General features: G+C 35.5%; 1 protein-coding gene across 3 annotated transcripts in view; it reads right to left on the reverse strand.

The window, feature by feature from the left end:
• Nucleotides 1-26,907, reverse strand: part of LOC150092490 (uncharacterized) — a 376,973-nt gene that overhangs the window by 69,143 nt on the left and 280,923 nt on the right. For 2 of the 3 annotated variants that reach the window (XM_090414771.1, XM_090414772.1), the window contains exon 11: nt 3,647-3,703. The exons of the other annotated variant lie outside the window; for it this stretch is intronic. In XM_090414771.1, coding sequence (XP_090270897.1) covers nt 3,647-3,703 — 57 coding nt within the window. The remainder of the gene's footprint in view (nt 1-3,646; nt 3,704-26,907) is intronic. 3 annotated transcript variants of the gene reach the window in all.

The following is a 26,907-nucleotide window of genomic DNA, read 5'->3' on the forward strand; positions in this document are numbered from 1 at the left end:
GATTAGAGAAAGATTTTGGAAGTTTTTTTGACTTGGTTAGACTATAAATTATATATTTAGTTTAATTCTTCATCCAAGTGTAAGCAAACAAAGTTTGCACCTGAAGTATCTTCAGGACTGGGGCAACTCGTGGTAAAGGTGGTATACGTTCTCATCACTTGCCTTAGTATACATGTCAGCAAGGAAATGTGCTTTGCATTATCGGAGATACTAAGGCAAGTGATCAGAAGTTATACCGCCTTTACCACGAGTTGGCCCAGCCCTGAAGATACTTCAGTTGCAAACTTTGTTTGCTTACACTTGGATAAAGGATTAAACTAAATATATAATTTATGAAAGAATATACTAATTTAATTTAAAATGTCAAGAATAAAAGCATGATATAAGCAAGCATAAGATGCCATAAATAAGAACATTCTGAATGGATGATGTAATTAATTATTAATCTTACTTGGATTTTTTTTAAACAAATTTTATGTTAACTATTATTCTTTCAATTTAATTTTATTTATTTATTTACCATGTTAGGCAGGTTAAGTAGCTTTATATGTGATTTTATGGTATATTATTGTAACTTTATGGTATGTTGTTTGGAATGTAGCAGTTGCATATATTCCTGAGGATGACCGTAATGCGAAGGTTGAATGTAAAATTTTATTATTAAAGTTTTTATCTCAAATTGTAGTTGACTCCATAAATCGTATATAATGAGTGCTGCTCACTGCTTAACTTCACTGAATGAAAGAATCATGAAGGGTATCTCACTGCATGTGAGCGAAGATAGCAATGGGATGTCATTTGATGCAGAATGGAAAAGAAAATAAAGATTACAAAGTGCATTCTTTTTATCCGTCTGAGGCCAGCAGTATAATACCATTAAGAAACTAAGGAGCAATGTAAACCTACATCCCTTTAATTCAAGTGTCAAATTTATGTGTATAGTCTTTTTTTTCTTGAGAGCTCTATTCGAATCATGAAATCCTCACAGTGAAATGCAAAATCTGGCACAAAGTGCATCTCACTGTGAAAATAATTCAGTTAAATGCTAGATGAAAGTCTATATTTGACTGATATTCATATTTTAGCAAATCCAAAATGAGGAATAATCTTGTAAGTTTTACTGTCTCTTAGTTCCAAATCACCAATTTCCAAAATGTTGACATGTTTAAACTATTGTTGCAATTCAAATCTCAAACTTTTGTGTATAATTATTTGTTATGAGAGCGCTACTCCAATCATATGAAATTTGACCTGAAAAGGCTTTCTGCATTATGAAGTTCCTTTCTAATATCTTCTAAAATGAAGATATTAGAAAGGAACTTCATGTTGCTAGTATGGTCACTTAAGTGAAGACTAAATATAAGAAAAACTGATGTTTGATGCTGGAATGGCAGGAAGAAGTCCCAGCGGATGACAATGAGTTCTGACAATTGACACTAAGTAGTGCCTTAGAAGATCAAAATGCAGAGCATAATGTTTTAAATAATGGCTTCACACATGTAAGAGAAAACTAATTCGAATTTATTACTGCTATATCTTTTGTTCAACATGTCAAAATTCATTCAGGAACGAATAGAGAAGACTTGGCTACAACATTTAAATGATAAACACAAGAACGAGTTGTGCAGCATGCGTATACTATCAGGTGTGGTGTCTCGGTGACAGATGTACAAATAGGAGGAAACACCAATAGAGTCACAAAAGTAAGTACAGATGTATAGTTACTTATACATACATACATACATAAATCTTCAAGGCCCACTCTTCCTAATTGGGTTGTGGGGGTAACAGCTGCAAGAGGAACTTCCAATGGTCACGATCCTCTGCCACCAAGCTCAGGTGTTCTGGTGGGATTCCCAAACGTGTCCACCCAAGGTTTTGGATATAATCTATCCAGTGAGTCCTTGGCCTCCCACCCTCTGGCTTGGCAAAGAGGGCCTGCTGAGGGAGCCTCTCTTGTGGCATTCTGACCAGGTGCCCATACCAGCGTAACTGTGATCTCTCAACACGGAGAAGCAGCGGTTGAGTATTGAGGGTTTCCTGAATTGCAGAGCTTCTGACTCTGTCGAGTTTTGTCAGCCCCACAGCCCCTCGAAGGAACCTCATTTCAGCCACTTGGATTCGTGTCCACATTCTTTCGGTCATTACCCAACTCTCATGACCATAGATGAGGATGGGGACATAGACTGTATTGAAGACAGCCAACTTTGCCTTCTGGCTTAGTTAATTATAATATATATAATTATATATTAAAATATATATTATAAATATATTATAAATTTTGGGAAGCAATTGTTAAATGTTTATTTATTTTATTTATTATTATTATTTTTTAAATTAACATAGATTTACTTATCTGAACTCTAAAGTGTTTCTTCCCACTTGTACAGCTGCAACCAAGAAGTGATAGTATACTCATGCTGCATGATTTGTTATTGTGTTCATAATTTAAATGTTGTAGCCAAGTCTTCTGAGTTCTTCCAGAATGAAGTTCATGACATATTGAATGAAATATATGAGTAATAAATTCCATTTAGTTTTCTCTTACATGTGTAGCCATTATTTAAAACATTGAACTGTCTAACACAAGTGTCTATTAAATACCTAGTAAGAACAAAATGCAGATCTAATAATATCAAAGTTATGAGAAATAACAGATTAACTTGGAGTAAAACAGCTGATAAAAAGCTGGTGATGTAAGTAGAACTATGACAGTATTCTGTGCATCCCTTGAGGATAAATAGTAGGAATATGATAATAAGTACAGCAGAGAATGCAACAAAATGTGACAAGAAAATTTTTAGTAAGGGCAGTTAAGAAAGAGTGGAATTCCAAATATAGAAATCTCTGACAATGGTATGTCCAATCTGTCAAAACATATGTGCTGTCCTTGAAAAAATCATGTAGAGCATAATTGTAAATTTGTGCTGGAAAGAAGTTGGTGAAGTTGCCAGATGTGGGTTCTCTGAGAAATAAGTTATCAGATCTTCATGCATGTGATGGTGCATGTCAAATTGTGTTTTTGTTAAGGCAAAGATACTAGTGAAATAGATAATAAAGAATTTCTCCCTCCCCTTGGATTCTTGGTGTTATTATTATTATTTTTTTCTGGGGGGGGGGGGGTTATCAACAATGTCGCTGTTCTTTTTGAAGGCACATTTCCTTGTTCCTGATATCAGAAATTTAAAGAGACTGAACAGAGGGATAAGTATGGGGTGAAGGTACACACAAAGGAATTACCAAGTCTCCTGTTCGTGCACTGCTTCAACATATTACTATAATTATTCTGCATCTATTTTTTTCTTCCTACTGTAGCCTCTGATTATTCTTAGCTTCTGACTTTGTTGTGACCCAGGGCAGCCTAAAATCACTCTAGCATGGGTAATCTTCCACCAGAAAAAAAAAAAAAAAAATCATTATATGAGTAGTAAGGTTTTAATTAAAGAGCTCCTCTGTTTTATTTTAGCCCACTCTATCTGAACCATACTTTTTTTTTTTTTGCTAGTTACATAAAGGAATATACATATGGGAAATACTAGTAAAAATAATAAAAATAACAGAATATATTAATAGAAAAAAAAAATAAAGTTTAGGATAAAATAACACGAACAAAGTAAGAATGAAAGCAGTAATTAAGTAAGCTTACCAGGTCAGTGTTTTTTCTTGAGGGGATGGATATTGCCCTTTCGAGATGTTGTAGAGCCTTCAGGGGTCATGAGGAGTGCCAAACAAAGGAAGATAAAAGGATGAGGAGAGCCCATGGAAATGAAAGTATAGATTAGATAGTGCATAGGAGTGAAGAGGGATATGATTATATCAAGATTTTAAAGGAACAGAAATCAAAGACTAAATGAAATAAAATGAAATAATTGAAGATTAAGACATGCCCTCCTAGTGTCTGCCTAACAAGGAAGCTGTTAATTGCTTTGATCCAATGTTATATTCAGATGAAAACTGGACAAGGAATGCCACACACACACACACACACACACACTGCAACCACCAGTTTTATTGTGAGATGATGCTATTCATTAAGGACTAATGAAACAGATTTATGTGTGACACTATGAAGTGATCATATGTAAAACACTGGAAAGATGCATCATATACTGACTGCAGATTTTTGTTGGTTCCTATTTCTATGTTTCTATGTAGGATAACATTTTTTTTTTTTTTTTTGTGATTTGATTTGATATCAATAATCTATACATTGATTATTTCAGACGTTTTTAGTTGGGATTTCAAGTTTTATTTGCATTTCCACAGGCTTCCTTGTCCCTTTCTCTTCCTTGTTTTAAAGTAGGATAATTTAAATTAAATTTAATTCACTGTAAAATTTTTAGCTATGTTTCATGGTAAAGTAGAGCCAGTGGCATAACTAGTAGAGTGCAGGGGAGGGGAGGGGAAGAGGGATCTGGTAGTGTGGTCACACAGTGCACCACAATGCAGAAGGCAGCAAAACTAAGAATTTATTTAAATTACATTACTTGTGCAGTGAATCAGTTACGAATAATTGAAATATTTAATCAATCTCATTCTCTAGTAAAACAAGTTTGTATGAGAAAATAATGCTCCACAGATGGGTCGGGGGACAGTAACAGCCCCTAGTAACAAATTACCTAGTTAAGCCACTGAATCAAACACAGTAATAAGTAAAATATCATCCATAACAAAGAAGTGCATGCTGAAAAGCATGATAAGAGCTTCATCTATATTATCATTAGAATTCAGAAGAATTAAAGGTAAGGTTCAAAGATTAGGCAACTGTGATCCCTATCTTCAATCTTCGCAGGAGGATATTCTTAAATATTTCATTCCATATATGAAAAGTTTATTAAACTATGTCAAGGCTTTTAAGTTCTGTAAATCAAAAAGTCTTCTTCCATCCAGTTTGCCAGATATAAACTTTCTGGAGCCCTCCAAATGATCAACTTAATCCAATATATCATTCAGGAACCTATTGGGTTCCTTGCTATTGTGTTCTTTCATATCAGTAGTCGCAAAAAATTTAGTCTTGCTACTCACTGTTTCTTCCAGACACAGGATCGACTTAAAGCTAAGTTATACCTAAAACTATTTTCTACTTTTTTATTTTTTAAATATCAATCCTGACAATAAGTTTGCAAGTTGCATTGCACGCCAGGGTTAGGACAATAGGAACCTACTGATAATTTTTTAAACAAGTAGAAATTACAGTCATTGGGGAAAACCAATGTGAAGAAGACTGTTCCGCAGCGAGAGAGGGAATGACACCAGAGGACAAGAAGATAGTTTTGGGCTGGAATCCAAAAAGTAAATAGATACTGACTGGCATTGTTTATTTGTTTACAGGCATAAGGGAAAGTGGAAGAATGACAGTAGCTAGTTAAGCAGAACAATACCCGAAAAAATAGTTACAGATACAGCATAAGATGGAAATCATAATATAATGAGAGGGTAACTGGAGTGAATCTGAGAGAGAGAAGTCATCAGTTAACTGGAATGCTCTCTTCTTGAAGCCAAAATTTGGGATATGACATTAGAAGTCATACAGGAGTCCTTTTCCATTCCCAAGAAAAACTAGGAATAAAAGTCAGTACACAAAAACATCTAATTTGGCATGTTGAAAGAAGCAAGAGTGTGATCATTCTTGTGCAAAACAAGACATGACTGAGGTATTGCCCTTGTCCTGCTGGAATATGGGAATTAGGTTAAGGCACTGGTCAAATATAGAGGATCTGGATTTGGAAATTTGAGTGCTGGAATTTTTCTAATGAAGAAAGAGGAATGAAGGTGTACTGTGAAGATTGGAGTTCAGGTTAGTAAGAGGTCATTTTTGAAAAGGAGAAGGAACACAGATAAAGAGCAGAGCTCTACAATACTTTACTACTGGTGAGAAAATATGAAGAAAGTAAGCCTTCTATAATGAGAGGTAATAAATGATGTCTACTAAACTTCTGTCTTATAGTAGCATAAGACAGAAGTTTAGTAGTAGACTTTCATGTCACATCTGATTTATATATTAAAAAGTAAGGATCAGTGTTGTCAGAATTTGGAGTGCAGCAGAGACAATAAATACAAATTAACAAGGCAAGGAAATTTTGAATCAGGACAAATTGAAAACAGGAGATTTTGAGTTTGGCATCTTCTGAGATGGGGATATGAATCTAGTACAAGAGTCTCACCCTTTCCTGCAGTAGAAATCACGAAGAATGTGGTTTAGAAAGTTGAGGTGGACAGTAGTTGTGGCCACCAGTTGATGTTCTGTCAGATATTGAGGTCACGAATGTTGGTGAAGTGGATGTGGAAGTTTCTGAGTGAGTTTTATTTTATTTAATTATTATTTTTTTTGGTTGAATTTTTGCAGGGTTTGAGCATATTTTTTTATTTTTGGTATTGTTTTCTGAAGGAGATTTATTTTAATTTACAGTGTTATTTTTAATAACCAGCATTTTTGAGTGTCAGAAAGAAGTTAAAGAGATGATAGGAGATGCATTGAGGGATGATAGACATAAAATTATAGCATAATTTTTTTGCTAACTGATCAAGAAATCCTGAGCTACACTATATCAGGTTATTATTCCACATATTATTTTAGCAGTCAGCTTGAAGAACCATTTTAATTACATATTCCTTAAAAAATACGTAAAGTTCAGAGCCCTTATAATGTGTTTGGTATGCCTTGAAGAATTACATGTAGAGAAAGGACAGAAAGCAGAGACCCTGCCCTGGACAACTACAAATATAGCAATAGCCACTTCAGGCCTTCAATAAGTAAGGTTTGAAAGTAACCTGATTAGGTTTTTAGCTGGTATTTCCTTCAACTAGAGAAGCTATGCTTTTATGATGGCAATATCTAGCAAAGTCCAGTATGAGAAGGTGGTTCACTTTGATAAGGAGAGGCTATGAGATACACACCAGCAGCCTATTAGTGGCCATACCAGAAAGCTTATTAAAGAAAGTTGTTAAGATCTGATTTATCAAATAAAGATAAATAAGAAAGAATGCATCAAACTGACCAATAACCCCACATACTTATAATAGCTGTTTAATTTGTTTAATAGATATATTATACACCATACAGTAGACCACCACTTTTATAACCTAACTGGTTCCTGGAAAACTATCAACCGGCTGCAAATCATAACCGGAAAATTAAGCATCCGGCTGCAAATCATAAGCTATGATTTGCATATCCAGGTTATATTCTTGAAAATACAATAAATAAAGAACACCACACTGAAGTGACACTTGAATAATGAAATAATAAACAAACATGCTTATTTAATCATGTAAAATGTGAAAATGTTACCAGATTTACTGTTTAGTTTCTTAAAATAAAAATCTATATGTAGTTTCTTCTAAAATGAACCCCGCCCCCCTTCCTCCTTCCATCAAATAAATTTCACTATAACATTTTTAAAGCAATCTGATATTGTGGCAAAGGCTTTCCAGCTCGGTTTTATTGTTTTTAAGAGCCTCTATTAGTAATGTAAAGGTTAGGGTACAATTAGGTGTTCAATATCTTCTTCTTTGGTAGGATCTTCAAAGGTAGACAAGCCTCCATTTCATGTAAATTTGGTTTCATTTATATATTCATCTGAAGCCAACTGATTTGTTATCTCAACAACAGATGTTTTCCAAAAGAATATTCAAAACCTAAAAAGTCTTCAATTAACTGTAGAAGAGTTTCCTTCAAACTCTCTTCAGATTAGATTTGGTGAGGTCATTCTAGGCATCTTAACATTAACAATTTTAACGGCATCCATGAACTGAATTTTCATCAAAACTCTTGATCGTTGGATTATCTTCCTGATACTGCCCTTATTCAGGTAGAATGAATCACAAAGACAGTAAAAAGTGTACAATATCTTGTGGCATAAAATCAGTTATTGGATAAAAAATAAACATTGTTAATTCAGTTATTAGAAATCATTTATACTAGTCATATTTTATTCTCAGTTGCACATTGTAGTTGTTGGTTGTCTCAGCCAGGTGCAACTGGATGTTGAAGGAGGCAGATCTCACCTTGCTTCTGACCCAGCATTTATAGTTATAATAGACAATTAAAACCAGTTGTAAAAGTGGGAGGGATATAAAGTGGTGATCTACTGTATATATATTCTTTCTTTTTAAGAGAAAGAAATCACTTGCTTAATGTTAAGAAAAGTAATATTCTAACGCATGTGTTGTGTCTCAATAAATTCTTCATTATGAATATCGTATATATAATTAACTAATTTTTTCCTTTGCTAACAAAGCTCAAGCTCTTCTCATTTTATGGCATGCACATGTTTGTTTCTAATGTTATTTTAACTACCATGACGTCTCCAATTATCTCACTTTCAAATAACTAAATCTTGAATATGTTAGGGTGCTAACTGATTTCTTGTACAGTCATATAACAGTACCATTAATCTGACTAGCAAATTGATTTTTTGTTGTGATCAGACAGAGGGATTTCTGAATTACTCTGTACTATTTGACTGTAACCTACCCTGAAACTGTTCATGAAACATGATTTGAAAATTTTACTATAAACAATATTATATCTTTTTTTTACATACATCTTCCCTTTTTACTTCTTGCCACCTGTCTCAACGAGGTTGGTTATACATAATTTAGAAAAGGCAATATCAACACCTCAAGATAAACCTGCTTAATTACTGCTTTTATTCTTACCTGTATCTTTGTCTTATATTATTGAACATTTTAAATGTTTAAACTATTTTAAACTTTTATTTCTATTGTTATTATATTGTTTTTATTTTTATTATTCTAATCCCTATTTCCTACATGAAATCTCCCTTTACACAATTAACAACAAAAAAACAAGAACGTAGAAACATAATAACAAAACAGAGGAGCTCTCAAATTTAGTATGCATTCAATAGTTATTATTTAAGCAACAAGCAATAACCCTGACTACTATAGAATCTTTAAAATTTCCTTGTTTACTAAACTTAGTAACAATGCATAGAAAGAGTTGACATAACTCTCACAGTTCATTGTGTAAGCTTCAAAATAAGATTCAAGTTACAAATGAACTTTGCACATTAAAATTTCTGGTGCTCCATATTCATTCTCTATAACTCCTAGCAAAAGTCATTATTGTTCAGGTATTTGCTCTTTCACTGAGTATGTCTGAACTATCACCACGTTACACTGAAGAAAATATAGGGGCGTACAGATTACAGCAAAGATAATTTAACAGTTTGTAATATTCTTTGTTAACGATATTACACTATAAAAAGTTCTGTTTATATGGCTGATTAAAACTCAGCAGATTATGTTTTGGAGAAAAGCAAACAAACAAAAACTGATAACAGACTGCACTTCTGAAAGAAACACTACTGATATTTACAATTCTCAATTTATATAAACCAACCAAAGGCAAATTTGAGTTACAAATTTTAAAGATGCTGTAATTCAAATTAAAACAAAGTTTTTGAAATCTTTCCAAAAAAACTATTTATTTTCTCATGAGCTTTCACATTCTTCAAAGCTTATATACTTAAGAATTTCAAGATTACAGTGCTATTTACCAATATGCATGTGCACTCACATCTGCATGCACATTGGTAAATAGCACTGTAATAACACTGTAGATCTCTCACTCACTCACTCACACACACACAGAGATATATATATATATATATATATATATATATATATATATATATATATATCTCTTCAGAAATTCACTCACCACAGTCAAATAAAAAATGATGGTACAACATGATAGAATTTCACACCGGCTGGGGTGTCACCCGGTTAAACAAGGCTGCTGTTGTTTTTGCCAGGGAAACAGGGCAAACAGCAAAAAGTCAGCTACTGGGACAAATCCTAAAACACACCCAACTCAATATCACCAGAGTTCAAGATTGGTACTATCAACATAAGAAGTCTGAATGGCAAAGAAATGGAGCTAGCTGAGAAATTGGATAAGTGCAGATCGATATAATAGGGGTGACTGAAACAAAAAACGCAAAAACTGGCGAGATCTTTCTGAGCAATAAATACAAAATGTTATATTCAGGCAATGACAATCAAGGAAAAGAAGGCATAGCCATATTATTCAATACTAAATATGAGGAAAATCTTCTCGAATGGCAGGCAAATATCAGAATGGGGAAACTGGACAATGAGACTTATTTTTGCCTATGGTCCCACAGAAGGTTCTGCTAAGATAGAAGTGAAGGAATTTTTTGAGACTTTAGAGAAAGCAACTGACACAATGAAAAAAGAAAAGTTGGTCCTTGTTGAGGATCTAAATAGCAGAGTAGGAAATGATTGTGAGACATATAAAAATATATTGGGAAAATTTAGAGAAAAGAGCAAAGCAAATAATAAGGAACAAAAAGGAATAAGAAAAGTCTCATTGACTATGTTATTGTTGATAGTGATGTTTTCTCCCTGGTGCAGGACACCAGAGTGTACAGAGGATTTGAAATCAGAAGTGATCACCATTTTGTCTTAAGCAGGATAAAACTGAATTTCATACTGAAAAGAAGAACATGTCCGAAAGTTTCAAAGTGAATAAAAGTTGAGCAGCTCTCAGATGTGAACTGTAGACTAAAATACACACCAACATGATTGAAGAAAAAATGAAAGAGTTTGAGAACTGGAACCAAACCTTGGAGTTTCAGTGGAAAGCCCTGAAGAAAAAACTGATTGATTCAGCCAGAGAGGCATGTGGTGAGGTTGTCTGTAAGGATAGAAAATTCAGAACTCCATGGTGGACACAGGAAGTTAAGGAGGCAGTGAAAGAAAAGAAAAAAGCATATCAAAAGTTCCTGGCAAATAAGTCAGCTTGTGCTCTTAGAAAATACAGAGACAAATGTAAGAAAGCTAAACACTATGTAAAACTAGCTAAACAAAAGTCATGGGAGGACTTTGGTAAGAACATAGAAAATAAATATCGAGAAGGTGACAAGATATTCTGGAGGTTGTTGAAGAAGCTCAAAAATGAAGGAATGAGTGCTAAAAGGAATTAGAGATGATAAAGATGACATGAAAACTGGAGAAAAAGATATCCTTGAAGTATGGGGTAATTACTTCAAAAAATTGCTAAATGAAACAAGAAGTGATGACAGCAAACGTGGTAAAAAACACTCAACAGACATACAGTCAGGAATACATATCCATACTTGAAGTAGAAAAAGCCATCAAAGGCTTGAAATGTGGAAAGGCAGCAGGAGTAGATGATATTCGACCAGAAATGCTGAAGTATGGTGGTATGAAAGTCTTACAGTGGCTGCACTGCATAGTTCAGTAGGCCTGGACAAAGGGACGAATTCCAGATGATTGGAGTAGAGCTCTCATAGTACCATTTATAAAAAGGGAAATAAAACTGAATGTGAGAATTACAGAGGTATTTCAATACTGAGTGTTCCTGGTAAGATATATGCAAGTATACTTGAGACACTGTTGAGAAGGATTGTGGAAGAGAAGCTTGGTGAAGAACAAGCTGGATTCAGGCCAAATAGAAGCTGTCAGGATGAGATTTTCACTTTACGACAGATAGTTGAGAAATCATGGTAATATAACAAAGACCTGTATTTAAGTTTTGTAGATCTGGAAAAGGCATATGCCAAAGTGTCAACAGAAAATCTATTTGAAACACTATCAATGGGGCATTATATCAAGCAATACTTAGTCTTTATTTGAGTTGTAAGTCAGCAGTTAGAACTGAAGGAAGTACAGGAAGGTGGTTTAATGTTAAATCTGGTGTCAAACAAGGATGTACTTTATCCCCTCTGTTATTCATTATCTATATGGATCACATTATGATGGAAAGTGGTATTAAACCTGATATCAAAATTGGAGATGTTAATCTCAGCTCTCTCTTTGCTTTCGTACATCAGATTATTTCTTTTTCCCCTTCAACAAGAATTAACTCTTCTTGGCAGGTTGCCAGACTAGGATCTCAGATCTGTGGTCAGACATTACATTCATTAATACTCACTATACATTACACATAATTATACAGAAATATGCTTTCCTTTAATGTGGATTTAAATTGGTCGTTGTTTATTTGACTTTCATCATCATCATCATCATCATCATCATCATATTCCTGATATATACCCTCAAGGGGTGTATAGGATAAGATACTACTACATGAAAAATTACATCATTACTACCTTCCTATTCAAATTTTCCTCCAAATAAGTCTGTTACCTATCAAGACTCCAACATTATCAGATCTTATATTTCTATTGTCTAAGCACTTTTTACTCTATCACTCCACCTATATCTTGGTTTTCCTCTGGGTCTTTTTCCTGCCAACCTGGCAGAGAACACTTATTTTGCTAATCTTTCCTATTCCATTCTGTTTAAGTGACTATACCAATTGAGATTAGCTCTGCTAATGCATTCCTGGATGCTGACAATGTCAAGTTCTTTCCTAATATCCTCGTTTTTAATATGATAAATTCATTGATGCCATCTGTTCATGCCCCTAATCTTTCTCAGGACTCTCATGCAAATTAAATTTGTATTCATACTAGGTTTTTGTATGATGTAAAGAACAGGTACTTTTCCAATCAATGTGGTGTAGGGTGTTAAGAGCATGATCTGAGAGGCCTGCTTCACCAAAAATTTAAAGAAGCCTGTGAATTTTTGATTAACCATCCTAATCTTAACAATAATGGTGGAATTAAAATCCAAAGAATTTTGATGGCACACATTCAGCCAAGTTCGTTCTTCAATTTTTCCAGCAAACCCTGACTTTAAGACTCTAAGCAATTATTTCAGCTTTTATTGGCTGCTATCCATACTGTTCTGTTTTAATTCGTAAGTATACTTATATGAATGTATCATGTTAGAGAGCAACATGTTAACTTTGTGTTAACATGTTGCTCTCTAACTTAATTTATTTATGTAACCAAGTAGATAATAATAACAACAGGACTCTGGCATTGATGTAGTAAGGTTTTTTTCCCCCTTCACCAGAGGTCAGACTAGTAGTTTTAATGGTTGACCAAATCAATTTAACTTTAAATGAATGGATAGGCTTATGTTTTTGTCACACATGTTGAACTGGATTAAACGGTACTGATGCAAACACCGATTGATAAGAAAATAACTATTTATTAACTGAAAAGCTAATATTTCACTGGTATTATATCCAGCATCTTCAGAACACACTAACAAAGTTTGTTACAAATGCGAGATAACCACAATCTGGTGTAACAGTGGGGCTAGTATAAGTAATTGCAGCGTGCAACACAAAACTAAAGTCCTAATACGGCGCCATCTAAGTTAAAAAAAAAACAAAAAAAAAAAAAAACAGTAGTCTAAAGTTTTGAAAAAAATATAGTAGTCCTTGAAAGTTTTGAAAAAAATAAAAATAAATAAATATTAATTTGGTCTTGGGATGACTGTTTCCCATATCAATTCAACAATTTAACTTTAGCATACCATGTAGATTGTAGTGCAGTTTGTTTCTTTGTATATATGTGTATACTCCACACGATGACCTTAATGTGAAGGCCAAAACATCGAATGATTATTTTGTTTTATATTAAACTGAAGTTTTACTCTAATACGGTAGTTGTTTCCATAATTTTTATAACGAATTCATACAAGTATAAAAATGCTTGACTAAGGCAGCAACACAAAATAAATCACAGTTAATATATACAAATGTGGATTAACACATCTGTACAAAACCTAATCAGAAACAAATTATTTTTAAAAAACAAAAACACATTATAAGAATATAAAGAGATAATGTCTTTAATCTCCTTAATGCTGTTATATAATGTCTTTAATCCTTTATACCTAAAGTATAAAGGAAAGGAAAACTGGCCTAATGGAGGTGCAGATACAAGAGGGGCTACTTTTTTCAGGGTGTCCATTACACAGAGGACTGGTAAAGCAAAAATCACCTCCAATTTAGGGGTTAGTAATCATGGTACTAACAAAACATGGTAGTAATCAAAAGTACAGAATTTAGCAAAAACTATTATTATTATTATTATTATTCAGGCCCCCATGGAGTCAAAAGACTCATCGTGGGAGGTCCTTCCTAAGAAATACAAAGTCTATCAAGACTCATCGAGGGGAGGTCCCCCCCTAAGAAACACAAAGTCTATCATACTACTCCTTGAACTCGTTGACCGTTCTCGCTCTCACCACTCCATCAGGCAATGCATTCCATGGTTCAACCATCCCCTATGCAAAGAAACCACTCCTCACCCTCTTTCTCACAGTTTCCTTTCGTAACTTCCAGGGATGGCCTCTTGTCATCACTCCTTCCCGCTGTTCAACCAAGCGAAAGAACTCCCCAGTGTCAACCCTGTAACCACCTCTCAACAGTTTAAAAGTCTCAATCATATCACCTCTCCTTCTTCTATCCACCAAACTCTGCAGTCCACATTCCCTCAGCCGATCCTCATAACTATCATTGTATACAGTCCTGAAACCATCTTTGTTATCTGCCTTTGTACCATTTCCACAGTTAATTTATCCCCTTCAAATCCTGGGGACTAAATCTGAGAACAATAGTCCAAGTGTGGTCTGATCAGGGTCTTATACAACGGAATGATAATTGTTTTATCTCTGCAGGTCAGTGTCCTCATTATTGCAGCAATCCTCTGTGTTACCTTCACCACCGTTGCAATATGTCCCTTAAATTTCAGGTTTCTATCAATCATCAATCCCAGATCTCTTGTCTCCCCTACTTCCTCCAGTATAACTCCTCCCATAGAGTATGCAGTGTCCCATCAATGTTTCCCAAACCTCAAGACCTTACATTTTGCTGAATTAAACCGACACCCCCATTCATTTGCCTATCTATCTAACTTATTCAAATATTCTTGCAGGGCTGCTGCATCTGCACTATTACTAATAATCCTTCCAAGCTTTGCAAACAACTGAACATCCCCCTGCAATCCACTGACAATGTCATTGATATAAAGGTTAAACAATATAGGTCCCAGCACTGAGCCCTGTGGGACCCAACTTGTAACCCTCTGCATCCTTGAAACTGCCCCACAATACACCACTTTCTGATACCTATCGGACAGCCAATCCTGAATCCAGTTGACCAATCTGACATCCAGGCCCATGTGCTGCAACTTAAATATCAGCTTATCATGTGGCACCCTGTCAATTGCCTTCACTAAGCATAAGAAAATGGCAGTATATGCCTTTCCCTCATCTAACGCTCTTGTAACTTTATCATAAAAGGCTAGCATATTGCTAAAACAAACAGCGCCCCTTCACAAATCCATGTTGACTATCACAAATAACATTACCCACATCTGTCCAATGCTGTAAACGGTCCTTCACTACTTTCTCCAAGATCTTACTAACTACTGATGACACACAAACTGGTCTATAATTAGACACTTCTAGTCTGCTACCGTCCTTATGCAATGGCACTATCTTACCTTTCTTCCATTCCATGGGCACCTTTCTAGTAGCCAGAATTTCATTGAAAGCCAGATCAAAGGCACTATCAGTTCCCTAGCACATTCTCTCAAAACTTGTGGTGAAATACCATCCAGTCCCACAGCTTTACTGACATCCAGAGTACTCAGTATTTGAAACACACTCTCCTCCTGTACCTCTAAACCTTGTACCTGCCCTATCCCTCTAGCATTAAAACTGACTCCTCCAAGATGAAATACTCCAATAAAGTGTTCATTGAACAATTCTGCTATGTCCTCTGCATCAGTCATTCCCATTTTTATCCCAATATCATTCTTCCACAGTCATTTCTCCTCCTACTGGCTACATATCTAAAAAATTCCCTTGGATTTTCTTTGAATCTTAGGGCTAATCTCCTCTCATATTCCGGTTTCATCTTCCTTACCATACTAGTCACTCTTCTGGCCTGTGTCTTATACTCTTCATGCATCTTCTCTTCTCCTGTCTCCTTATATCTCTTCCACAGCCTCTTTTTCGCTTGCAATTCCTGTTTAATATTGTTTGTCACCAACTTTACTCCAAATTGTGTCCTCTTGTTCACTCGTGGTATACAACTTACCACTGCTGCTAACAAATATTCTTTCATAATTTCTCACACACTAATGATATCCCGGCCTTCCAATTCCTCCCTCCATGAAACTTCCCCAAGTTGACGTCTCAGACTATTATAATCACCTGCCTTATAATTCCACATATGTTCCCGTCTCTTTGATACTCCTGCATGTCTATTCATTTTCCAAGTCAAAACCATATGGTCACTCTCTCCAACTGGTGGGAGAGATGTCATCTCAGTTGTTATCAACTCTTCTGATGCTAGAACCAAATCCAAAACTCTTGTTCCCTCTATTACATGTTGCCTAAGACATTTGTCCCTCAAGAATTCTAGAAATTCCATTCCCTTATTGCTACTTGCATCTTCCTCTCCCCAATTTATACTACTGTAGTTAAAATCTCCCATAACAATCATTCCTCTTGCACTTACCAAACTCAACTGTCTAAACATTTCCTGGTCACCACTCTCTGTACTCCTGGGTCTGTAGCAACACTCCACTAAATATCCTGTCTTGCCTACCTCTACCTCACACCATATGCTTTCAAAATCATTAGTGTCACTGTCTTCCAAAGTCTCCACTCTTAGAGGACATAGGTCGTCACTTATCATAAGCAGTACTCCACCACCACCACTCTTTCCCTTCCTATCCTGCTGAAAAATGCTGTACCCAGCGACTTCTATTCCTGTTATTATATCCTCTTCTGTCAACCACGTCTCAGTGATCCCAATAATTTTTGCCCAGACTGATGCTATCCGCACCACCAATTCCTCTCCCTTATTCCGGATACTCCTGGCATTAGTATATAGCATATAAATGCCATTGTTTCTATACCCAGCATTATCCCCTCTAGACTCCAATGAGCTCAGTGTTACCTGATGTCGTCCCCCCTTCTCCCACATACCCATTCCCACAAGAGGCGACCCCCACCATCCTCCCTGAGACTCACTGACTTTTTCAGAACAGCAATCTATCCAGATGCCTACGTCCTTCCTCATTCAAATGTAAGTGGTCTCTTGCATACAATTCCTCTCTGTCCTCAAATGCTCTCCAAGCATCTACATATTCCACTCCTCTCTTATCACACATTCTAGCTATTATGTCATTCAATATTATTGCTCTTCTGTTCAGTTCGTCATTATCATACCTAGGCAACACACACACACTATCTTTCCTCTCTGTGTCTTCTTTCGTACCACCTCAAGAATCTCATATCTCTCACTGCCCTATTTACACCTCCACTCAAGTCATTTGTTCACACAATCACAATCATCTCATCCACCCTTTCACCTCTCTTAACTGCCAAAGCCACCCTTTCTATCGTTCCTCCTGGCAAACACTCCTCATGCATCCTATCTTGAACACCACGGATCATTGGGTCCCCATACATTATATCTCTTACCATTCCCTCTCTCCTATTGTTTCCATTTTCTCCTCTTCTTTCATTCCCATACCCCTCTCTCATTCCCTTTCTCCTACTGTTTTCATTCTCTCCTCTTCTAGCACTGCCATACCTCTCTCTCATTCTGTCTCTCCTACTGTTTCCATTCTCTCCTCCTCTAGCACTCCCATACCTCTCTCACATTCCGTCTCTCCTACTGTTTCCATTTTCTCCTCTTCTAGCACTCCCATACCTCTCTCTCATTCCATTCTCTCCTCTTCTAGCACTGCCATACCTCTCTTTCATTCCGGCTCTCCCACTGTTTCCATTCTTTCCTCCTCTAGCACTCCCCTGCCTCTCTCTCATTCTGTCTCTCCTCTTCTAGCATTCCCATACCTCTCTCTCATTCCGTCTCTCCTACTGTTTCCATTCTCTCCTTTTCTAGCACTTCCATACCTCTCTCTCCTGTTTCCATTCTCTCCTCTTTTATCATTCACAAATTTCTCTCCTCTCCTATCATTGTCACTAAAGATTTAAATATATCGCATGACAGAGGTGAGTGGCTGATAGCGTTAATAACGCTGAATATTAAAATACATTCATTTTATAAATGTGAGCAATTATAAATTATAATGAATACGGAGAATTTAATTATAAACATCAATTTAATTTTTTCCTGAAATACTTGAGTTTCCAAAAATCCTTGCATATATCTTGCACCACAATTTTTTAACTTTAATTTTTGGGAAAAAGTGCAAGTTATATTTGAGTAAATATGGTAATACTAAGCTATAATTCTGAGTGTTTTTGATTAGTATTTCAACCCCTATTTTGTAACTCTGTTTTTGATTTTGCTATGAACACCAAATCATCATCAAATCTAATATTGTTAATTCTACTGCCAATTATTTTTATTCCCATTTCAATTTCTTCATATTCTTTCATTATCCTTTTACTGAATATTCTGAAAAGTACAGAGGCTAACATAACCCTTGTCTCGCCCCTCTTTTGATCCTATTGTTACATTATGAATTTCCTTTATAATTTGTCTTCTGATTCCAGTATAATCCTATTATTATTATTATTCGAAGGTCTTTTGTATCCATTTGAATGTCTTTTAATATTATTATTAATTTTTGATGGCTTACTGTGTTAAATGTATTATGAGAGTCTATAAAGCATAGATATACGTTATTATTTATTTCTATGGATCTTTCAATAATAGTTTTGAATTCATAAATTACATTCATTGTACTTTTTCCTTGCATGAATCATTTTTGCTGTTCACTTATATGGCATTAATTTCTAGAAAATATTCTATTTTTTATTATTTTTAATAGTATTTTTGAAGCATGGATATGATACTAATTGTTCTAAAATCTTTATATTCTGCTGCATTATTCTTTTTTTGTATTGGAATGCAAATAGATTTTATGAAGTCTTCTGGTAGTATGCCTGTATGATATATATTCTGTATTATTTCTATTAAAAAATCTGTTCCTTTTCCCCCCATCTCTTTTATTAACTCAGCTGATATTCCATCACATCCTATCATTTTACCATTAGTTAGTTCTTTTATTGTGCTTTCTATTTCTTCTTTAAGTATACCTAGACTATTTAAGTTAGCACTCATACCCTACACTATGTATTAATAATATCTCTAAGTGGTTAGTGCTAAATTATTTAGTGCTGGATTTTGTTTTCTAAAAATAGACTGACTCTTAGTTACTGTTCTTGCACTTACTCTGAAATTAAACTAGCACACAGGTTAGCATTATTTTGATGTTGTTGCCATGCCAAACAATACAATTCTAACTAATTAATTTAATGAAATGGAAAGAAGTAGTTAAAAAACCAGACAACAGTGATGCAGAATTTTCAAAAAAAATTTATGCCAAAAAAAAAAAATAGACTAGGGAACTGTTGATGGACTTACAACTCAAATATATACTGCTTAGTGATAGATATAATGTCCCATTTATGCCATAACTGTAGTGTTTTGAACAGCTTTTTTCTTGGCACCTTGTCTCATGCTTTTTCAAGCTCTACAAAACTTAAATGCAGACCCTCATTATATTTCTTTGATTTCTCAACTATGTCTTAAAGTGAAAATCAGATCATGACAACCTATTTTTTTTATTATTATTATTATTATTCCTGATACCTCCAAGGAATCCGAAGACTCATCGCGGGAGGACACCTACAAGTGTCTCAACCACTACACCGAGCCTCTACTACGAATCATCTCCATCAACGCCCACCTCCACCACAACTAGTATTTTTTGTCTGTAAATTGCATGTGTTCTTAAGGGCCGATTTGTCTGTATGTGGGATGAAAAAACCCGAGTTTCCGGGAGAAAAAACCCTGCTACCTCTGTATGAGATCGGCTAACCCACCTTCGATTGAAATCATCAGATAAAGATTCCTCCCGTTCGCGATGAGAATTGAACTAAGGCCTATTCCAATCGAAAGGGTGCAATGTACCGTCGTTCTTCCAATTTTAGCTTGAATCCAGCTTGTTCTTCTCCAAGCTTCCTTTCCACAATTTTTCTTACTTTTTGAATCCATTTCTAAGCTTTTCAACAGCGTCAGAATATTTTTTTACTTTTGTTTAGCTAGTTTTACATATGCTTTGCTTACTAACATTTGTCCCTATATTCTTTAAGAGCAAAAGCTGAGTTACTTGTCATGAACTTTCAACGTGCTTTCTTCTTTTCCTTGCCTTCCTCTTTAACTTCCTGAGTCCATCATTCCATCTCTTATTTTTCTATCCTTGCAGACAACCTCAATATATGCCTCTATGGCCAAATCAATCAATGTTTTCTTTAGGGTTTGCCGATGAATCGCAAAGGCTTGGTTCTTGTTTATTTTTGCTGAATAATGTTTGTGTATATTAAGTCTACAGCTAACCTCTGAAAGTTGCTCAAATTTGATTAGTTTAAAACACTTTTTACACACTATCTTTTCAATATGAAATTCAATTTTATCCTGCTCACTACTAAATGGTGATTGATCACTTTCAATTTCATATCCTGACTTTTCTTATTAGGTATCTACTGGGATAGTGAATGAAGGATGACCCTGGAGTTTTGGATGTAGCCAACCAAATTGTATTCTTTCTGGATTAAACCATAATACAAAATGGTGATACAACATGATAGGAGGGATCTTGACATTGCTAATATTCAATAATGCATAAGAAAAGCTAATATAAGATGGTCAGATCACTTAAACAGAAGCAGAGAACATGCTATGAAAACTGGTATTTGATATTTTGTGCACATCATGATACATCATGAAAATTATGGAAACAATTAACGTGTTAGAGTTCATATAAACCAAAATAAACACTTTTTTTTGTGAACATGTTGCTCTCCAGCATAATTTAATTTAATTCTGTAACCTAATAGATAATAATAATAACAGGACTCTAGCTTTGATGTAGTAAGTTTTTTTTTTTTTTTCCCCAACAAGTTAGGCTAATAGTTTTAATGGTTGATCAAATTTTGTTTTAACAACTAAATTAGCCTGAACATGTGATGAAACTGAACAATTTAATTATATCAGTAGGGAAAGCTTGTGACATGAAGAGCAACTTAGGAGCTTCAGAAAGGTGGAACATTAGTAAATGAGGACAATGTCGAAACTGACCATGATATTCATAAGGTGTAAAGGACAAGTTTATTTTTGCAAAGAAATCTGCAGATTTTTTTTTTTATAAATGCCCAGTGAAGGAGCTTCTTTAAGGTCTTAACAAAAATTTACCAAGAAATTGAACATAACCCCACAAAGGACAAAATCAAAAAACTGAAAACTCATTTTGGCAGAGTCACTCATTTCTATGGTCTACAAAAAATGCATAAAGGTGTATCTGCTAAAACAACTGTAGACTGTATTGACACTCCCACCTCTTATTCATCAGATTTCTTGATAAAAATAAAAAAACTTGTTCTTATCAAACAGTAATATCATGGTCAACTTTGATATTCTCTCCTTGTTTACTAATGTCCCACTTTCTAAATATCAAACAAATTTGATTAAACAATATTAAACAATTGATATTGTTTAATCGAATAATTAAACTATTTGATTTTGTCATAAATCCAAACTGTAAAAGAAAAAAAAAATTACAAGCAGATCAAGACCATGGGGGAGCCTACTCTTTGTTTAACTCCACAAAACCACAAACTCCTTTACTGGGTACACTAAGATATTTTTGCAATATGGCTACATTCTTCATTCCTAAACATGATCAACAGTCTACATCCACCAATCATATTTCCTAAAATGCAGTGGAAATTAGCTTTCCTTGACATCCATCTTTCTTTCCTGCTCTCCATCCAGCATGCTGACAACTTCAGTATATGGTACTGAAGTTGTCAGTATGCTGGATGGAGACTGATTTTACTGGCTATCAACATAATTTGGCATATCAACCTTCGAAGAAAACTGCACCACTGATTTACTTTTCCTAAGAACTCTAATCCAGTACACAGAGTTTCTATTCTGTAAATACCATCATCTCTAAACCAATTGCAAGGATCCTTAACAGGTGTAACTGTGCCTTTCTTCCTTGTCAATAAATCTGTCTCTATATTACCTTCTACCAAGAATATGCAGTCTTTTCTCTCATTCTCTCCCAGGTGTTTACCAGGTCCCTTGTGATTATCTTATGTCATATTTTGGATAAACATGATGTTCTGTTGGGAAGAAACTGCAAAAAGATCAGCCCTACGACCTCTATTAGAAAACCCCATAAGTATAATCTAGCTTAGTATGAAGTTGACATTGACCACAAAAATTTCTGGACCTACCTTTTACACAGATGCCATTTCAAATTTGAGCATTTTTCCAAAGAGAGTGAAGAGCTTCTACATTGCCTCAACTTGAACTGTAACAACTCTGTTTTTGCATTAAAAATGGGAAATTCTTATTCTTATTAACTGCAAACAATACATATATTATTATTATTATTACATGACACTTCCAGGGAGTATTTCCATAGATAATCACAAACATCCATGCCCATGGCAGGATTCGAACCTGCAGCCTGGAAAGCAGATACACTAAGCACTTGGCCAACCAGGCGGCAATGCAATGCAATGCATGTATGCATGTATGTATACAGTAAAACCCCGTTTTTACGTTCCCGCAATTTACGTCATTTTCCATTGTCCCGTCTTAAGGCCTATTCTTACGATATATTGTTTTCCGGCCATTAACAACTTGATGTGGGCGTTATTTCCTGTGATTTGTGTTTTTTTCTCGGGTGGCAATACTGATTTTCAAATCGATTTCTGCAGAAATCTGCGCATTTCTGTTCCCAGATGGCATTGCTTTCAGTTGTAGTTTCGCTTCCGCCATCACAGTGACTGCATGCTTGCAGCAGTAATGTAGTGATGAACGATACCGTGATTTTTCAATCACAGTACGAATTGATATTGCAGGAGTTCTGCTACGTAATTGAGCGTGTAAAAGTTGCTTCCAAGTTGCGGTTGTTTATTATCCATGTTAGTAACATGGAGAAAAAAGACAGAAAATGTATTTCGGTAGAAGAAAAGATGGCAATTCTGCGACGTGTAGATTGGCATGCCAGAACACGTGCATTTAGCAAAAGATCTTGAACTCCCATGTCCAGTTTGAACACGATAGTAAAAAACAGGTCAAGCAATCTGGCGCTATGTCAATAAAAATAAAAAATGAAAAGCAAGAACAATCAACAATTAAAGATTTTTTTAAATAGATAAATGTAAGTACTGTAATTGTAAATTCATTTATTTTCAGTTATTAAATTTTGTAATCGAGTAGGTAGACTCACATACTAGTAGCAAGTCATATTTTAGCCTTTTTTAATGTTTTTTTTTACATTTCCTGCTATTTACACTTTTTTCCATCAGTCCCCTGAAAAGTGTAAAAAAGGGGTTTTACTGTATATGTATATTTATTTATTATTATTTTTTTTTTTTTTGGGGGGGGGGGTTATTTATTGACTTCATATCTACTATACTGTGACCACTCTGGCATGTGGCTCATTTCTAAGAAAACCTCATTTCTAGGAAATCTATTGTTTTACCTTTTGAAATGTTAGTTATTACATAGAAGATGATCTTTAAGTTTCATATTAAAATTTTTGTTTATTTAGATCAGTAATAAATTTTCTTGTGTCTATGTGTTCACATATTCAATAACTTCAATTACGATCAAGATTCAGCATAATAAAAATAAGGAGTCCACAAAAGTCAATAATTGCGGCACTCATCGCGCACACAGCTTTTTCATATGCAATTTTTCGTGCAGGATATTATACACCCATTCAGATTGTAGGCAGTTCAGTTGAGATGCCTACAATCTCAGCAATCTCACGCACTTTCACTCGGTGGTCTTCCATAATGATACCATGGATTTTGTCAAAGATTTTCTTTATAGTGACCTCTGTCGGGCGTCCAGAGTGCACTTCATTTTCGATGGACTTAAGACCACATTTAAACTCATTTATGCAAAAATAAATAGTATTTAATTCTGCTGCAGAGTCCCCATGAACTGCATCTAACTCAGCTTTGATCTGCATGGCTGTCCACTTCTTCAAATAAAAGTGCGTTATCATGTAGAATAATATGTGGAACTACAAGGGTGGTGATTATGAAGAGCTCAGGAGACAGCTTGCGGGTGTAGCATGGAATGAGGAGTTAGCTGGAAAAGAGATCAATGCAGCTTGGGGGATTTTCAAAAACTATCTAGTAGATGCAATGTCTAAATGTATTCCAAGGGTGACAAGGTTAAATAAGATAGGTGTGAGATGGATGAATAAAGAGATTAAGCATGCAATACAGATAAAAAGGGCATTGTGGAGGCAGCATAAGAGAAGTGGAAATAACCAATTTCATGAGGTCTACAAAGACCAGGCAAGGAGGGTGACTTGGTTGGTGAGAGTAGCTAAAGAGAGGTATGAACAGCAGTTAGCTAATGAAGCCAAAAAGAATCCTAGGGAGTTCTTTCGATGTGTAGCCAGCAAATGAAAGAATGATTATGGAAGGATGACATAGATTGGAGAAAATGGTATGAAGACAGCTGTTGCAGAATGTGTAGTGGAGATACTTAATGAGTAGTTCATAAAGATCTTTCAATCTTGTGAATGTGACTTCATGGAGAGATTGAGAGCAGTTGATAATGGGGAGGAGAGACTGACTATAAGTGAGTAAGAGGTGCTTGGGGAGTTGAGTAAACTAGATGTAAATAAAGCTGTGGGACTTGATAATATATCACCGCGTATTCTGAAGGAATGTGCCAGGGAGTTGACACCTGCCTTGACATATTTTTTTAATACGAGTCTTGCACTTGGTCAAGTTCCTAAGGAGTGGAAGGAGGGCAAGATTGTGCCACTTCATAAAGGAGGTGATCGAACTCAAGCATCAAACTATAGGCCTATCTGTGTGTCAGGTGTTGTGGTTAAGTTGTTGGAGAAGCTTGTGAGAACTAGGATCCAGAGTTGGGTTGACAACAATGGTATTATCTTTGATGGACAGCATGGATTTGCTAAAGGGAGGTCATGTTTTAGTAATCTACTTACTTATTACAATAAAGTGACTGCTTCCTTGGACAGAGGAGAAGGATACATAATAATATACTTGGATTTCGCAAAGGCTTTTGATAAAGTATTTCATGATAAGTTGACAGTCAAACTAGAGCAGATGGGGTTGGATATTAGATTAGTGCATTGGATTGGAGACAGCCATCTGATAGGTATCAATAAGTTGTGTATGGGGGGGGGGGGCAATATCCAGGAAAAGGAAAGTCACTAGGGAAGTGCCTCAGGGGTCTGTTTTAGGGCCATTACTGTTTAACTTATATTAATGATATTGGCGAAGATTTGGATGGAGATATTCAGTTGTTTGCAGGTGATGCAAAGTTGAGACCAACCATAAAGAGTAGTGAAGATGTTGTGGCCTTACAAGAAGACTTGAATAAATTGAGTGATTGGGCACGGAAATGGGGATGTGTGTTCAATGTTGCAAAATGTAAGGTTTTAAAATTTGGAAAACAAAGATGGGATGCAGAATTTATGCTTGGCGAAAATATATTGTTGGAGGTAGAGAAAATAAGAGATCTGGGGTGATAGTGGATAAGGATCTAAAATTTAGGGGACAGATCGCCAAAATTGTGAAGACAACACAAAGGCTTCTGGGAATGATGCGGAGGACACTGACGTGTAAAAGTAGGGAGATTCTTGTTCCGTTGTATAAGGCTTTGATTAGGCCACACATGGACTATTGTGCCCAGATTTGGTCACCGGGTTTTCAGAAGGATGAAGAGATGTTGGAAAGGATCCAAAGGCGACTGACTAAGGTAGTTTCTGACCTCTGGAATGCCGAGTATGATGAAAGATTGAGAAGATGTAATTTGCAGAGTCTGGTGGACAGGAGAAAGAGGGGAGATATGATAGAGATCTACAAGTTGGTAAGGGGTTGTTATAGGATCAATGGTGAAGAAGTTCTACAGAGAATAGTGGGAGATCAGGGGAGAACCAGAGGTCATCCCTGGAAACTGTATAAAGAGGGTGTGATAAGGGAGTGAGAGGCAGGTTTTTTTTCGTGCAGAGTTGTGAATGATTGGAATGCCTTGCCTGAGAGTGTGGTGTCTGCAAGGAGTTTGAGTGTGTTTAAGACACGGTATGATGAGATGTGTGTGTGTGTGTGTGATAAAAGGACCTCCCAGATGAGTCTTTGACTCTATGAGGTCTTGGGGTGGTAATAATAATAATAATTATCGCTGCACAAAACTTGTTTTTCTCCATTTTTATGAAAAATGCGAACACAGTCATTTTAAATGTTTGCCAAATGAGAACTACATGTCGCAAGTAACTAAAATTTTGCCAGAGGTCATGAAAAATATGATAAGTGCCGACACTGGTATGAATGAATGGTGTCACCATCTATTGGAAATTTACCAAACTTTTCAAACAATCTTCGTATTATTTGAGCACACAACTAGTTTCATTTTGGAAAACTTCATCGGGTGCATAACATAAGAAGAGAAATAGAAAAATATACATTACAAGAGGCAGTTATAAATTAACTTGAAAATGAATTGCTGACATTCGAAACTGTTCTAGATGCCACAGTATTGTTGGGCACATTCATGCAGGCATGATCTCATGTACGCCAAAGTTGGATAGCTGAAAAGTGATAATCAGATAGGTTATAGCTAAGGTTATTATTAAGATGGACCAGATCGAGGGCAGTTTCTGGTGATTTCACAATTCTTCTCTCCAGTTGATCATAGCATGTAAAAATGTTTTCTGATATGTTCAGATCACTGGATGAATGACAGAATCTTCCATTAAGGTGAGCAGCATTAAGAACATGATTAGATAGCATGGCTCTAGTTCTGTCATATGTAACATCTCTCACATGTTCTTCCATACAAACTCAGTGGATTTCTCCGTTTGACCAAAATTGGGCACACTGCAGTTACACCAAAGACAATAAACTGCTGGATACCTGAGGCTGTCGTGTTCCAGTTTAGGAGTACCAAGAGGAACAGAGTTTGGTAAGAGG

Source organism: Typopeltis vanoorti, chromosome 25 (assembly GCF_054136105.1).
Source record: "Typopeltis vanoorti isolate ZY-2024b chromosome 25, IOZ_Tvanoo_1.0, whole genome shotgun sequence".
Lineage (NCBI taxonomy): Eukaryota > Metazoa > Arthropoda > Arachnida > Uropygi > Thelyphonidae > Typopeltis > Typopeltis vanoorti.